The following is a 15,994-nucleotide window of genomic DNA, read 5'->3' as shown; positions in this document are numbered from 1 at the left end:
TTGGGCACAAAAAGCAAAGCAGTAAGATACAAATCTTTCCTCATCTCAACATAAACAAATGACAGTGAACTTTGATTTGAGCTGCCAGCAGAAACTTTCATCTTCCTGACAGAAGGAAAAAACTCTCAGCAGCTGCACACATCTGCACAGTGCTCAAGACAGATGCTGCTGCTGCCTCACGAAGGATGAGCTCCCACACAAGAACCAAGTCCTGTGGATTCAGAACTGCACGGAGTCGCTACCCTCCACAGACTTCCCAGACACTTGACAGAATGCCAAACCGGCTCTTCACCTGTCACTGCCAGCCACGATCTGACTCTTCCAGCAGGAAAAAAAACCACCCAACAAAGTCCCAAACTCAAAGTCACCTCTATTGTCTCTGACCAAAAAAAAAAAAAAAAGCACCTTTCTGCTGGAAGCCTGGGATGTTGTCAGTTACATAGAGACCTGGCGTCTCCCGTTGCCAAGTGGATACTAAGAACTGTGCACCCATCTGCGCCCAGGAAAAAGAATGAAAAGGGAACTTTGAAATCCTCAGTGACTGACTGTCACCAAGGCTGCGTTTTGAGAATGGAAGGATCTCCTACCTGGAGCCCTCTTCGTCTTAGAATGCTGGACTCATCCATCTCCCCCTCTGCCTTCTCTCTCTCTCTCTCTCTCTCTCTCTCTGAGCCTTTCACAACAGTCTAGCCATGCTGTACTACCTCTACTTCGGCACGCTAATTCAGAGCCCGGCAGCTGCTAAACACTTACATCACGCTCGAGCTGATTGGAGCTCCGAGTCAGCTGGTCCCGCTTAGTTATTCACTCCAGCAACTTCGGAGATCACGGATGCTTGCAGTTCGCTGAGAGAGCGCAGCAAGTGGGCTCAGACACCTAATGCATTTATCCGGGCCGAGGAGGCTCCAGCCTGGAGACAGGAAATCGCAAGATGCCTGGTTTGTTTCCTTCTTCAAGCCGGTACCTTTGGCATCCTGGAAGGATCAGCCTAAGGCTTTCGCAGCAACAGCCGCTTCAGAAGCCCCTAGAAGCAACTCTAAGGTTAAAGTGGGCTTAAGGAAATCTGTGAGGAGAGACACCTTGGTACAAGGCAGTGGCTGATGGATACGGTAAAAATGTAGGACGCAGCTGGCCAGCCCAGCAACACCATCACCGAGCCTGGCGCGCTCCCTGGTGAGGGCATCATAGGAAGAAGAGTGCAGAACAAACAGGCTGCCCCAAGACCCTGAGCTTGAGGCTACTCTTTCCAACTCCCTCCTGGAGGGAAAGGCAATTCATTTACATAAATACCTTGCCAGTCAAAGCCAAGCCTAGAGATAGAAGCATTTTAGGTTTTAATTCCTCCCCTGATAATAACTCTGTTCTGTGGATACCTGACCAAAATGTGAAAAAGCCCAAAGAAACCCTAAGATTCATCATTAGTTGGAATATTAACTTATTTATAGTCTATAAGCAGCTGAAAAAAAAAAAAAAGATTCCCATCATGTGCAATTTCACAGTCTGTTTCAGCTTGTTTACTCCGCTCATCCTCATCTTATTTCAATTCAAAGCAGCCAAGAGATGAATATTAAGTTTTCATTACTGGCCTGGCCCAAGAGTAATAATGGACAATACTGACAGCTGATAATAAAATATCCCCCCTTGATTTCTATCCTAAAGGTATTTAAATTGAGAGAATAGTCTGCTTTGAGATGCTGATTTGAGGTTCCCCTTTGCTTATACAGACCTTTCCTTCACTAGCCACTAGACTCTCCTTGTCTTGAAAGAAAGTAGTCAAAAGAACCAGCATCTTTGTTGTTTCTTTTAAACCAGTAATTCCTGCAATTTTACTAAATACAGGTATCCAGTACTAATTTTTTGATTTGGGGGTGGGCAAGGACGTTTCTATTAGCATCTCACTCATTCATGTGCTTTATTCCCAGTTTTGAGTCTCTTACTGGCTGTCAACATACTATTAGGCTTGCTATCAATTGATTAGATTATGTCATTAAAAAGTAGCCCAGGGATTTATGACTCTAACCACTGAGGAAAATTGATTGCATTTTATGTTCCCAAATGGTCTTTGCGTACATCTCCAGACATGCAAAGAGAAGCCTTGTCAAGAGATGCCAACACTAAGGGAAAAAGGAGAGAGGAGAAGAGAGGAGAGGCAGGTGTGCACAGAGGGTACAACTCTGGCAAGGAAATGAAAAGGTTTTCTATTCTTACTCATAAGTGAAAGAGTAAATATCACAAAGAAAGTCTAAGCAAAGAAACTGCTGAAAACTGGTCATCAACCCAAAAATGTGCTGATCCAGTCTAACACTTTTTTGTTGGTTTGTAGAACACACCTAGAAATGTGCCTTTCAGCTGAATATTACTCCAGGCAGTGCTTAGGGGAGCATATTTGTGAGAGACTGAATCAAATTTGGCTGCAATCAAGACAAGCATCCTACTTTATGTACTATGACTCTGACCCCACCAGCATGTTTTTTTAAAGACTTTTTTGTTTTGTTTTATATCTTTTGTTTTTTGTTTGTTTTATAAGCATGCTTGAAGGTATCAGAGTGGCCCCTGGTAGTACTTGGGGGATCCATTTGCAGTGCAGGAGATGGAATCAGTGTAAGACACATATCAGGCATGGACCTTAACCCCTTAACCTTTTTATCCCTCCAGACCTGAAATAAATTTTTTAACTATAATTCTTTTTGTCTAAGTGTAAAGATTTTTTTAAAGATTAAAGAAAAGGAAAAATTGAGAGCTAGAAAAATGAGATGAGCTCTCTCTCTGCTGGTGATCTGCAAATCCTCATTCCTCACAGGCTCCCCTGAGCTTGAATCATTCCCTGTAGGAAAAAAGAAGACCTTCTCTTCAATGGATTGTCACAGGCTACTCTTTCTCCCTCGATCCACTCCTAAAGAGGATGAAAGGAACATCCATTGATTCCTGAACCTAAAGGACCATCATAGAAATTTTTTTATTTGGGGTTACCATACCCAGCAGTGCTCAGAGTTACTCTTGGCTCTGCATTCTGGGATATTTCCTGGCAGGGTTTGGGGGACCATACTGGATGCCAGGAATTGAAGCATTGTCTGCCACATGTAAGGCAGTTGTTTTATCTGCTAGTGAGTGATTCTCCAGCTCCCAACTTGAGTCTGTTGCTACTCTTTCAAAGGAAGTTTCCCATTTGTTTTAGACAAAGAATCCTGCAGAAGCTGAACTTGTCAAAGAAATAATCCGAAGACTGTGTCTTTATACTACACTTTGTTGTTTTGAGGACAAGTAATCTTCATGGAACTGGTCCCCCTAGCAATGTGGGGTCTACAGGGGGCCTGAGAAGAAATAGAAGGGAGGTAAGGCGTTTGCCTTTCATGCAGAAGGTCATTGGTTAGAATCCCGGCGTCCCATATGGTCCCCCATGCCTGCCAGGAGCAATATCTGAGCGTGGAGCCAGGAGTAACCCCTGAGTACTGCCGCCGTGACCTAAAAACCACCAAATATGAGGTCTACAATGAGAACATTAAGGTCTCAGAGGAAGAAGGGAAATGTCTTTCCTCTCTCCCCTTGAAAATATGGATGAAAAGTAGACAAGATTATTGAGACAGAAAGAAGAGAGAGAGAGAGAGAAGAGAGAGAGAGAGAGAGAGAGAGATAGAGAGAAGAGAGAGAGAGAGAGAGATGAGAGAGAGAGAGAGAGAGAGAGAGAGAGACCCAGAAGTGTCTTTCCTGTGATAAGTATTGAAGGCTGGTTGGAAGCACACTCAGAGGGATGGATCAGGGCCACACTGTCCAAAAAACTGAGGTGAGGTATATCCCAGGTAAAGTGCACAGTGTGCCTCTTACTCACTGGCAGCTCCACCTGTTTGGTGGTTGGGAATGATCAAGAGGAAGTTGGCTAATGGTAAGAACAATGTTTCTAAACAAAAGATTGTTTTGAGATAAAAAAAAAATCTAGGTTAGTATTCAACCATTAATGAAGGCTAAAAGGATTATGACTATTGCACAATCAAATCTGGTATGAAAAAATATCGATTACCTGTCAACATGTATCACTTTGAGAAGTGATACACACATTTTGAAGAAAAAAAACCAGCCAGAGGCAAAAACATTTGGGACAAAAATGAAAGACTGCTGAAAAATAACATCAAGCAATAATGGCTTAGCAGAGGGAATAGTAAAAGGAAAATTGCTACATTTACCCTTTGCTATATATTTTCTCATCAGGATAAGCCATGTGTTAAGATGCAATAAAAACTTCAAGTGATGACACTACTCTCAGGTAATAATTAGAATCTAGCCTAATTTCCATTAATAAACTCATGTTTCCTGTGATTTTATACCACCTTGGAATATGTTCACAATATTGTGGCCAATTCACAAAGTACCTGCCTCAAAGTGTATTACTGCTTTTCCGTGTATATTCAGATAAATCTGGTAAGCTTTGTCATTAATTGTAATAGGAAAGCCAGGGGCTTCAATAACATAGTTGATTTTTGAAAAATAGAATTTGCATGAGCACACCATATGCAACCAGTATTGTAACGTGATTTACTTTATAGAATATTTAAAATCTAGGAACATGATTATTAAGGATGAAATTTAAATTTTATTACAATACATGAAGCAAAAACAATTACAAGTTCCAACTTTCCAACTGAGAAGAAGAAACATTTGATTGCACAAATTTTCTTAAAGGGTTGAACTGAAATTTTGTGATAACTGTCCATAGTTATGGCTTATGGTATAAGACCCCAGGCTAGAGAGCTCATTTACATGATCAAGTATGGACTACAAATTTAGAAACACGTTATGTCCCTTCATTATATTATACTGGAAACACTGAGTTCATCACATTTTATATTTTCATCCCTTCTTCAACAAATGAATATTCAGGGGAATAGTGAGTTTAAAAAAGTCACAAAAGATCAAAATTAAACCTTGACAAGACACTCCACCAGCCTCCTCCAATTTATGTCATTAGTTCTCAATCTTTGGCTACTGGTCATGGGTCCGGAAGTCACTGGAGGTGATGTCTGAGGAAGGAATAGTTTCCTGGTGGGAGAAGTTGAATTCTTTCTCTATACCACTGGAGGTGGAGGAGTATCTAGAAAAGCTATATGGTCCTGTACCACATCCTACCAGAGGTTTTCAGTGTGCTTCAAATGAGTATTCTAGGGCCATCATAACAATCTGCAGTAGGATTTCATATTTTCTTGGGGATATGTGATACTACAATCTCAAGTTCTTAGCAAGGTAGACAACACACACATGCATGCACACACACACACACACACACACACACACACACATACAGACAAAGGCATCACCCACCATATCCTTTCCATCACTTTTTGACAATAGGTCAAGAACTTTTAGGTCATGAAAGAAATCAATATGGCATCAATCCCACCGTTACTGATGACTTTCTCCACTCAAAATATTTGTTAGTGATCAATAAATAGTAACATGTTTTAAGAGGTAGTGTAAAAGCTATTTATAGTTATAAAGGAGAAACACCACTCATGAAAACACATATAAATAATCCATTATTCTGAACATAATAATATTTTGTGTCACTTTAAGTGTTAAAAAATCCTTATGAAAGATACAAAGGTAGTTGAGATCTGCTCAAAATAAAAATCAAAATTTATATTTAAATTCCTCTTTAGGGTCAAAGAGATAGTACATGATAGTACATGAGGCAAAGAGTTTGCCTTGCATACAACCAACCCCAGTGTGATACAGAGCATTACATATAATTCCCAAAGTACCAGTAGGTGTCACCCTGAGCACAGTCAGGTAATTCCCTATTACCAGAGTGTGGCTTTGAAAACCTCCTCAAAATAAAAAAATGAAAGACATATTTGCAATAATTTTCAGAGACAAAAGAGAGAAGGGCTGGAAGTTACAGCTGACTTCATGAAGCTCACCACAAAGAATGATGAGTGCAGTTAGAGAAATAACTACACTGAGAACTATCATAACAATGTGAATGAATGAGGGAAGTGGAAAGCCTGTCTAGAGTACAGATGGGGGTGGAGTGGGGAGGAGAGAGATTTGGGACATTGGTGATGGGAATGTTGCACTGGTGATGGGAGTGTTCTTTCCATGACAGAAACCCAACCACAATCATGTTTGTAACCAAGGTGTTTAAATAAAATATTATTTAAAAGAATTGACAAGGAGGAGATTACTACAAAAATTAGAAATTCAGAGGCCAGAGCGGCAGTGCAAGCAGTAGGGCATTTGCCTTGCATCCTTGCATGCTCTAACCTAGGATAGACTGTGGTTCGATTGGTTTGATACCCCAGCATCCCAAGCCAGGAACAATTTCTGAGTGCATAGCCAGGAATAACCCCTGAGTGTCACCGGTGTGGCCCAAAAACAAAACAAAACAAAAAAATCAAAAACCAAAACACAAACCTAGAAATTCAAAGGGTAATAAAAGATTATTTTAAGAAACAATATGTCACAAAACAAGAGAACCTAGAAGAAATGGATAAATTATTGGAGTCCTGTAAATATTTTCCCAAGGTTAAACCAGGAATATTTGGCATATCTGGAGACACCTATCATTGCTGAGAAAATTAAAATGGTTAACAAATTTTTTCCCAAAAAACAAAAGCCTAAGTTAGAAAGAAAGAAAGAAAGAAAGAAAGAAAGAAAGAAAGAAAGAAAGAAAGAAAGAAAGAAAGAAAGAAAGAAAGAAAGAAAGAAAGAAAGAAAGAAAGAAAGAAAGAAAGAAAGAAAGAAGAAAGAAAGAAAGAAAGAAAGAAAAGAACCCCCCCCCCAAAATAGTTTATAAATTCCTTTTTAGGGGCTAGAGAGATAGCGCAGCTGTAGGGCATTTGCATTGCAAGCAGCCGACCCAGGACCAATTATGGTTCCAATCCAGGCATCCCATATGGTTCCCAGAGCCTGCTAGGAGGGATTTCTGAGCAGAGAGCCAGGAGTAACCCCTGAGCACCGCCAGGTATGACCCAAAACAAACAAATAAATTCTTTTTTAATGTCTGCATTTCATTTTCACCCATATTTTACTCCAAAACATTAGTCACAGTCAGTATTCACTAATCACAAGTTGATACCAATCTGATTATATTTCACACAAGCCCTCTTACTGAAATCCTGGTATCAGTTCTTTGATTAGGACCTATTTCTCATTCCAGTTTGGAGATAAGGAAACTTTAGGAGAAGTAACTCCAGAAGATTGCACAGACAAGTGAAAGCAAAAGTGGGGCACCATCTCTCACAAGCTAACTCCTATATTTAGTGTTGTGTATGTAAATATTTTAGGGGATTATTATGTTACTGACCCTACCCTGATTGTGATTGTGCCCTACCCTAGGGTGTGACCTGTCAACAAGTATGTAAGGGAAAGTTGAAAAGAACTTTGAAGAGAGAGTTCAAGCCTTCTGATCGATGCCCAGCCCGTGGACGGTGTGAGGCGGGTCGTGGCCCCCGGCGCGCCGGGTCGGGGTCTTCCCGGACTCGGGTTGCTTGGGAATGCAGCCCAAAGCGGGTGGTAAACTCCATCTAAGGCTAAATACCAGCACAATCACCGATCAGGGTAGGGTCAGTAACATAATAATCCCCTAAAATATTTACATACACAACAATTTAGGTTCTTAACCTCCTGACTCTCTGGGTTTAATTAAGAAAGTGGAGCTGGAGCAATTGTACATGATTTAGAACATTTGTCATGGAGATGGCTGAGCTGGGTTCTATCCCCAGCACCTCATATAGTCCCTGAGTCTCTTCAGGAGTGATCCTTGAGCACAGTTAGCATTAAGCCCAGAGAATTGCTGGGTGTGCTCCAAAACCAAAAGCAAAATAAGAAATAAAAGAGTATTTTCAAGGTGTACACTCCAATATTTTTTTTAGCTCCAAAGGAAAGAAAAATTACATTCTAAGATATCCCTGGGCAAAGCACACCAAAAGAGCATTTGTAATTCCAGAGACCGACAGGTCAAGCATCTCCATAAGGAAAAAGAAACAAAAGCTGGAAAGACCCCAGAGAAGAAGCAGGGAGAGGAAGAGGCTTGCCAGGGACAACTTAGGGGGCATCCACTTTTCTTCACTGTCTCTAGGGTTCTAAGACTCTATTCTGAGTCTGAACAGCTGTACACCCTTATGACAGCAAAATTATGTTAGCTCTCAGTAAGTTTTTTTTAAACGATGGTATACACATAGAATACTTTTAAGCTGTAAGACAAGATCATGTAATTCACTGCAGTGTGAAAGGAACTGGAGGTGATCGTGCTGAATGAAGTCAGTCAAAAAAAGGGGAACAAATACAGAATTTCTCTCTTAGAGGCATAATATAAAGAAACATAGTAAAGAAATAGCAAAGAAAATTATCAAAGGCAACAGAACCTGAGAACTGCTCCACAGAATTAAGCTTATCATAGTGAGGGGCAAAGTGGGGGATCCTGAGACAATGGCGGAGGGAAGTGAACACTTTGGTGGTAGAATATTGTATGTGTGAAACCCTATCATTAATAATACTATAAATAATTGTTACTAAGAAAAAGAAACAAATGGGGGAAGAACAAAAGTGCCCAATAGTATCAGATGCCCAGGAGGCTACAGAGTTGAGTCTGATATGGTGATGGTTGTGGGGCATGAGAGGGGAGGTTAGGTAGGGCTATATTGACACCAATGAATGTGCTATTAATATATTAAATGTCCTATGCTATATTATTAATACTATTATAAATCACATAATCTGGAAAAATATCGGGGATGGGAGATTTCTCCAAAAGGACACATTTATTTTACCATGACCTGGCTTCTCAAAACCAAGGGCACTCTTCACATTATTGTGACAGGCTCGACAGAGGTCACTGTTAACCCGTGGGCTTGGACAGCTCATTTCCCAGCCTGAGTGTCTTTGTCTTTTCTGGAATTTGCCATTGAAAAGCATTCCTGAAACCACTCTTTCCTCTAAGGTGAAATGACTCAAGGAAAAGCAGTCCATCTTGTTCAGAGCAGGGCTGAAAGGGGAATCCCAGCCCCGGTTTCTCCATTCACTGACTGGAAGTCATGACTTCACCCTCCTTATACAAGAGTCTGAGCTCTGCCACAAGGAGCCCTGTATCCTGGGGAGAGCCCCTTAATTTTCATGAGTTTCCAAGGTTCTCTGTGCAAATGAAGCAAATGAACTTAAATGAAGCAAATGAAATGAAGAAAATGAACTTAAGGCTGACATCCAGAAGCCTATGGAAAGGAGAGGTCCACCAGTTGGGAGTCTGGGACCCTGCCCTGTCGGGTGGGTATGGCATCCCGGGCACCCTTCTCGAAATTCCCCTGACACCTCCAAAACATGAGATATCCAGGAACCATGCCCTTTTCATACTCAGCAGTCTTTTTGGCTTCAGGATTTCTTTATCTGGGGCCAGGAAAATGAGGGGGGGGGTAAGGACAAAACCCAGCTTCTCCATGGTGCCCCTACTTCTCTACTCTAAAGTGAGAGTAGCACACTGAAAAAAGGATGAGCTGACACACAGAAGTCTAATGAACACTAGAGTGTCTGCGTCCACTCAGAGGCAGCTCATCTCCTTGACAGCAGCAGTTCTCATCTACATTCCTATTACTTACACTAGGATATTACCCTATCACTGTCCTACGCTACTTGGGTCTAATCTTGAGAAATACTATTTATTCAAACATCTAAACAAATCACCAGTGTCATCAGTGCTCAAAAGTAAAAAGATATCTGAAAAGATTCCATTTTTACTCTGTCTTATATCTCAGAGCAATCATCTGAAATTTAAAAAAAATTGCAAAATTTTGTAACTTTTCAATTGTAAATTTAGAAATTATAAATAAAACCCTAATATTTGAAGTCCACAAGGTTAAAAAATTTCTATCACTTCTACAATAGATGCCTTTATCTGCCCAAAGGAAATGAATTAAAAACATGTCAGAAATGAGGCTAAAACAAGGGCAACACTGCCTTTCCAGGAAAGAAGGAGTTTTTCCCACTCAAAAGAAAAGAGAGAATCTAACACCTTCCCACTGATAATCCACCCAAGTCTGAATTTAAGCAGAGAACAGAGTTTTCTCAACCTGTTTCATTTAGAAAAAATTGCAGGTGGGGTCAGCAGCAAGCATATGCCCAAGAAAGCTGCTGCCGCCTACAGTGTCTTACTTGCCATTTCTCCTGCCTGGGCTCCAGAGGACTTGGTAAAAGTGCGTGATTGGTGATTGCAACACTGCACCATGCATGATTTCGCTTAAGGCTTTTCACAAGAAAGCGATATTGTCTTGACGTTTGCATCACCTTTTTTTTATCTAATTATTTCTGGCATATTAGCCATCAAATCACTACTGACAATATGACAGGAATCATGGCATTGAAAAAATTACATCCTAGGAGGAAATAATAAAATATAAATCACATACATAATTTTCTTTTGAACATTTTAACAATGACACCCTCATATACATATGAAATATAGCAGACTATCCTCATAAATGCCCTAGCATCAATCACAGCAGGAAAATATTCTCTACTTTGCGAACACACGAATCCAAGAAAATATAGCATTTCTAATAAAACTGGGTAATACAACTTCATTTTTTTTTCAGATGAGAACACTTATGAAGATCTGACAATTGGAAATAGCTCCAATACATTTTTTTCAATTATGCCCCTTCTACTCCAAATGATACACCACTAAACTGGGATCATGAACTAAAAATCAGCAAAGTTCTGTATTTTGTATTAATATACTAAGATAATAGGAAATGGATGAAGTGACATTAGCAATGTTGCTGCTCCAAGGTGGAACATAGGAGATTTAGAAAGGTAGATGTTAGCAAGTCAGATTTACATACACATACAAACCCACATAAATAGAAACACATGCATATATAAATGCCACATAATACTTCTGGCACCAAATAAATATTTTATGAGCTTCTGGAACAAAAAGACAGTCTTCATATGTTAACTAATAGGATGAGGTAGACTTAGAAATAAAAGATCAAGATTATTTTTTGAACACCATATTCTAAGTATAGACTCTGAATCAGATTATGTCTTTTACAATTACAGACATATTAAACTTATTTTTGATCTCAGTGGCAGAAGCTACATTCTACAATAATGTAGTATTAGTAAGTCTAAACTTCTTCCCTCTTTAAAAAAAAAGAGGTAAAAAGTAATAAGATAAAAATATACATACATATATGCTAGAAAATTCATTAGTAGAAGACCACTAACAGTGGCCTTGGAATTTACACCCCCTGGGAGCAGACAGCATGCTAAATAAAACCAGGACGGAATTCCATCTATGAAGTCATCAAGCACTAGCATTCTTTCAACATTGGTGTGTTTATAAAGTGACTTACAATCTATGAAAGCCAACTGTTTTAAACCCTGAGATCATGTCTGGGGCCCTATTCTACCTCAAGGCAGCAGATTAGATTAATGCTGAGGTTTTGACTTAGTTCCTCTTTTGGGCTGTGATGGCATTATCACACAAGGCATCACTAAATCCTTCTAGGGACCTACAAAGCATGCAAAGAGGCCCTGACACTGAAGTGGGTACATGAGTCTGATAAATAGGTCTCAAATATGTACTCATGCATAATATTACTTAGAAATTAGATTTCTTCTGGGTGAAGGTACCCAAGTTCACATGGTACCCCGAATAATCCTGTTCATCATTCCACTCCTCCACATTTGCTGTGTCTTTCTTTCCACTATTCCCCCAGAACACAGCATTCTATGCAGAAGTGAACAGAACTGAGGCTGCCAACTCCTCTCCTGTGCAATTGACAAAGAGTAAGTGCTCCACAAGAGTCTATAACATACCGGGGTAAGCAATGTGTGCCCCATTTCTTTACAATATTAACTCTGTCTTCGAGCTTCCCTTAACTGTCCTCTTCAGAGAAACACAAAATGTGTTCCCGATTCAGACTCATTAATCCTCATCAGTTTCTTGTGAAGTAGAAAGCAAAGCGACTAGTCCAATTTACCAACAAGGAAAGTAAGGCAGTGGGGTTAAAAGAAGAGCTCAAGGTCATGGAAAGAAGAGCAAACAAACAGACTCAGACCAGGTTTTAGCACCCAAATAACAGACATGCTCCCCAAGGAATCCCCATGTCTCCAGCCTCTTGTCCTACCACTCAGCCAATAGCAATCCATAGGCAGGGCTCTTCTGCCAAAGTTTCAAGTCTGTGTCCTGCCCCATATATAAACAAAAAGTAAGAGAAACAGAAGCTCTGAATGAAGGAAGGTCAGTCTAAGGTAGTAACTTTGCCAAAGTTGCATGAGGCAAGACCTGACCACACATCATTTCTATGTCTCCAGAGGAGTGAGAACACGCTAAAAAAATTAAAAAGTATTAAAGTGTAAAGTGTACTGGCTCTTTTAGTGGCAAAATTTCACTGTTATAAAAACAAAGAAAGGGGGCCCGGAGAGATAGCACAGCGGTGTTTGCCTTGCAAGCAGCCGATCCAGGACCAAAGGTGGTTGGTTCGAATCCCGGTGTCCCATATGGTCCCCCGTGCCTGCCAGGAGCTATTTCTGAGCAGACAGCCAGGAGTAACCCCTGAGCACTACCGGGTGTGACCCAAAAACCAAAAAAACAAACCAAAAAACACACAAAAAAACACACAAAAAAAAACAAAGAAAGACAGGAGGGACAGGAAGGGCAGTATGGGTGAGAGGGAAACCTGGGACATTGGTGGCAGGAAATGTGCATGGGTAAAGGTTGTGCACAGTATGACTGTAACTCAATCATGAACAACTTTATCTGTAAAAAAAATACTATTATAAACAATCTTGTAACCATGTGTCTAAATAAAAAAACAACAAAATTACACCTGTATAACTTTAAAATATTTTTAAAATTATATACATAGTTGGAACTGGATATATAACACAAAAAAAAAATAGGGAACTTTCAATCCTCAGTAACCTATATGGTTCTCTGAGCATTACCGAGTGATCCCTTAGTGCAAAGCCAAGGGCTGTGCCCTGAACACAACTGTGTGTGGCCAAAAAAAGAAAAAAACATTATGAACATTGTATATGTGTCTGTTGTAGAATGGCTGGAATATGCAAGAATCCAGTATCATCTTTTACTTTAATGAATAATTGGTCATCCTAAATTTTAACACTTCATTGTGATTGCATGTTTACACATAGAGAACTTTCAAGTTATAATTATTAAAAAGGTGATTTTAAAGGTACATCTAATGAATACTCTAGCTGAAATCAATATACAAAAGACTTACTCCAAAATGACAGTGTTTCTCCTTTTGGTATAAGAATGTTGATTTCTTTGGTAGCTGGTTTAATTTCCCAGACTGAGTTCTTTCTAGTCTATATAAAAATGCAGCAGAGGCTGTACCCCATTATCCTTGAAAAATCAAGTAAATTTATCTCAAGTTTTACAGACTGATATAAAGTCACTATGTTCTGTTTGAAATCCCCAGATCCTTCATTTATATTCATTAATCTTAATGATATCATTAATGCACAATGTGTTTCAGGGAAACTAATTGTATTTTGCCAGAATCAAACATTAACAATTATGTGTCCCATTATCACCTAATAAAATAAAATAAAATTTTAAAAGTCTCAGACACATCAGTGAATGTTTTGGTATGGAAACTGATTTGCATTTTTAATGCTACAATAAATTTATCAGATTACCATCAATTAGGTAAATTAATATTCTTTAAGTAAGGCAACAGGGAATTATTCTCCTAGAAATTGGTCACACTTTACACTTACTTCTTAGAAGATATAATGAATATAGGCTTAACTTAGCCTTCCTCTGTCCCTTCATCTAAAGCAGTCTTTTGTGAATGGAGTAACCTACACAGTAGAATATACACCTTTTTAATTTAAATACTGAAACCATTGCTTTAAGAAAAGATATTACAAAATCCATGTACTTCAGATAAAGAAGAAATATGTACCTGGGCAGTTTAAATGCTGTAAGTCAGAAGTGCATATGTCAATTTGTTGGCATGTGTGTATGTATGTATGTGTATTCTTTTTAGTCAAAACTAATCCCTAAGAATCTATTTATGAGTCCGGCAAGCATTATGGTGGGTGCCAAAAACAGAAGGAAAAAAAACCCACTTAATCCCACCAGTCATGGGATCCCAAGACACATGAATAAGTGAATAAAACAAAGTTAATACATATATGCTTTGCATGTGACTGGCCTTGGTTTGATTCCTGGCACCAAATACTAATAGGAATGACAATTGAGCACTACCAATTCTCTTTCCCTCTCCCTCTCCTCCCTTTCCATCTCTTCTCCCTTCTTTCCCCTCCCCCTCACTCTTCCTTTCCCTCTCTGACACACACTCATTCAAGACAAAGAGATAAAAATTGGTTCCCAATTTTATATGCACATTGCATCACAAAAAAAAAAAAATCTTATATATTTTCCCAAAACTAAAGCTGGCCCTGAGGAATTCAATCAACACTGCAGGGCCAGCCTCTGGCATCAGTAGTTTCTGAATCTTCCAAGTTGTTACCCTCTGTAAACAAAACTGGAGACACTGGTATACTAAGTGGAGCAGCTGGGAAGGCAGCTCTTGAGGGAGAAATATGCTGTTCACAGGCAAGGACCTACACACTAACCCCTGGAACTCTATGGCCCCTCAAATAAGACCACAGAAGAAATGTTACCAGGTATTAAAGCAAAGAGATATAAATTTGTAGTGTGAGTTCATGTGTCATTGACTAAAAGTGCCTGCCTTGTAAAAATAAGGTTAGTTAAGTTTGATCCCTGATGCTGCTCACATGTGCTAAGTGGCCCTGACAACTCTATGGTCTCTGCTGCACAGTCAGGTAAGGCAGCCTTGGAAGCATGTGAGACCCCAGGTGGTACCAAAACATATGACATGGGCATTCCAGGAGTGTAAACACCACAACTAAAGCCTGGGACACTCCAGCAAGCACCACAATTAGATGATATTTGATCCCTGGTCTTCACAAGGGCAGCAGTCTGGGGATGGGAAGGGAGAACATTGTTACAAAAGAAGGACACTAGAACTGGGAGATATATCAGCAGCGAGAGCATCAGACATGAGTCTGATTCCCAGCATCATATAGTCCACCTGAGCATCAGCAGATGTGGTCCTGGAGGTCTCAGCACCATTGGAGTAGCCTAGATAATTCCCTGCTCAATAGCAGCTGAGAGGCACCACCACATCATCCCTGCCTCAACCCTCACATTAAAGCTGAAAACCACCCGGCCCACTAATTGATGGTGGCCAGTGGCACTGCCCCAGGGCATCCTAAGTACTACACTCTCCAATTTATTTTCTTGTTTTCTTTGAGGTGAGGGGCACACATCAAGCTCTGCTCAGGATTGACTCCTGGCAGGATTTGGGGATCAAATGGGGAGCCAGGGATCAAACCTGGGTGAGCAGTGTGCAAGGAAAGCATCCTACCCCCTATACTATGCCTGCAGATCTCCCAGTTTAAAACAAAAATAAAAGTAGAAAGGGAATACTAAGCAGAATAGTGGTGGGAACTTTACTACTAAGTTCCTGTAGCCTTCTCTGCAAGCAATTATAAAAGTTGAGAAAAGGGTGGAAGTAACAGAAAATAGAAGGAAAAGAAAGGATTGATTCTTGTGGCCACAAAAGAATGACTTTAATCACAGAGACTAGCATTTTCATGGAAAGACAGGGCACTTTTTACACAATCTTCATCTAAAATTGAAGTTCAGTGAACTGGATAACTCCTATCTGTCTTGGCCTTACTAAACATGTTACATGACTCAATTATAAAAAGCAAACAGGATCCTTCATCTTTCCCTTCATGAGGTTTTTCCAATGCCATCCGGACTCTGGCGATGATTTCATAGCTCATCTGACAACCTTGAATGCCTGTCACCACTCTCCTCTGAAAAAGTAGCAAAGGACATTTGTGAGGAGCCCGTTAATTGTATTCTTTAGATGCCCTCTATGAAAAAAAAAAAAAAACTAGATAAAATAGATGCTTGTGTTCCAACTGTTTTACCTACAGATAG

General features: G+C 39.9%; 1 protein-coding gene across 4 annotated transcripts in view; it reads right to left on the bottom strand.

Moving 5' to 3' along the window:
* MAST4 (microtubule associated serine/threonine kinase family member 4) overlaps positions 1–15,994 on the bottom strand; it is a 646,820-nt gene that overhangs the window by 386,671 nt on the left and 244,155 nt on the right. Inside the window, exon 1 of one of the 4 annotated variants that reach the window (XM_049768744.1) lies at positions 588–677. The exons of the other annotated variants lie outside the window; for them this stretch is intronic. Coding sequence (XP_049624701.1) covers positions 588–626 — 39 coding nt within the window. The 5' untranslated portion in view covers positions 627–677. Of the gene's footprint in view, positions 1–587; positions 678–15,994 lie in introns of those variants that run through there. 4 annotated transcript variants of the gene reach the window in all.

The sequence above is a fragment of the Suncus etruscus genome, chromosome 2, assembly GCF_024139225.1.
Source record: "Suncus etruscus isolate mSunEtr1 chromosome 2, mSunEtr1.pri.cur, whole genome shotgun sequence".
In the NCBI taxonomy this organism is placed as follows: domain Eukaryota; kingdom Metazoa; phylum Chordata; class Mammalia; order Eulipotyphla; family Soricidae; genus Suncus; species Suncus etruscus.
This window is presented reverse-complemented; position numbering and strand designations above follow the sequence as displayed.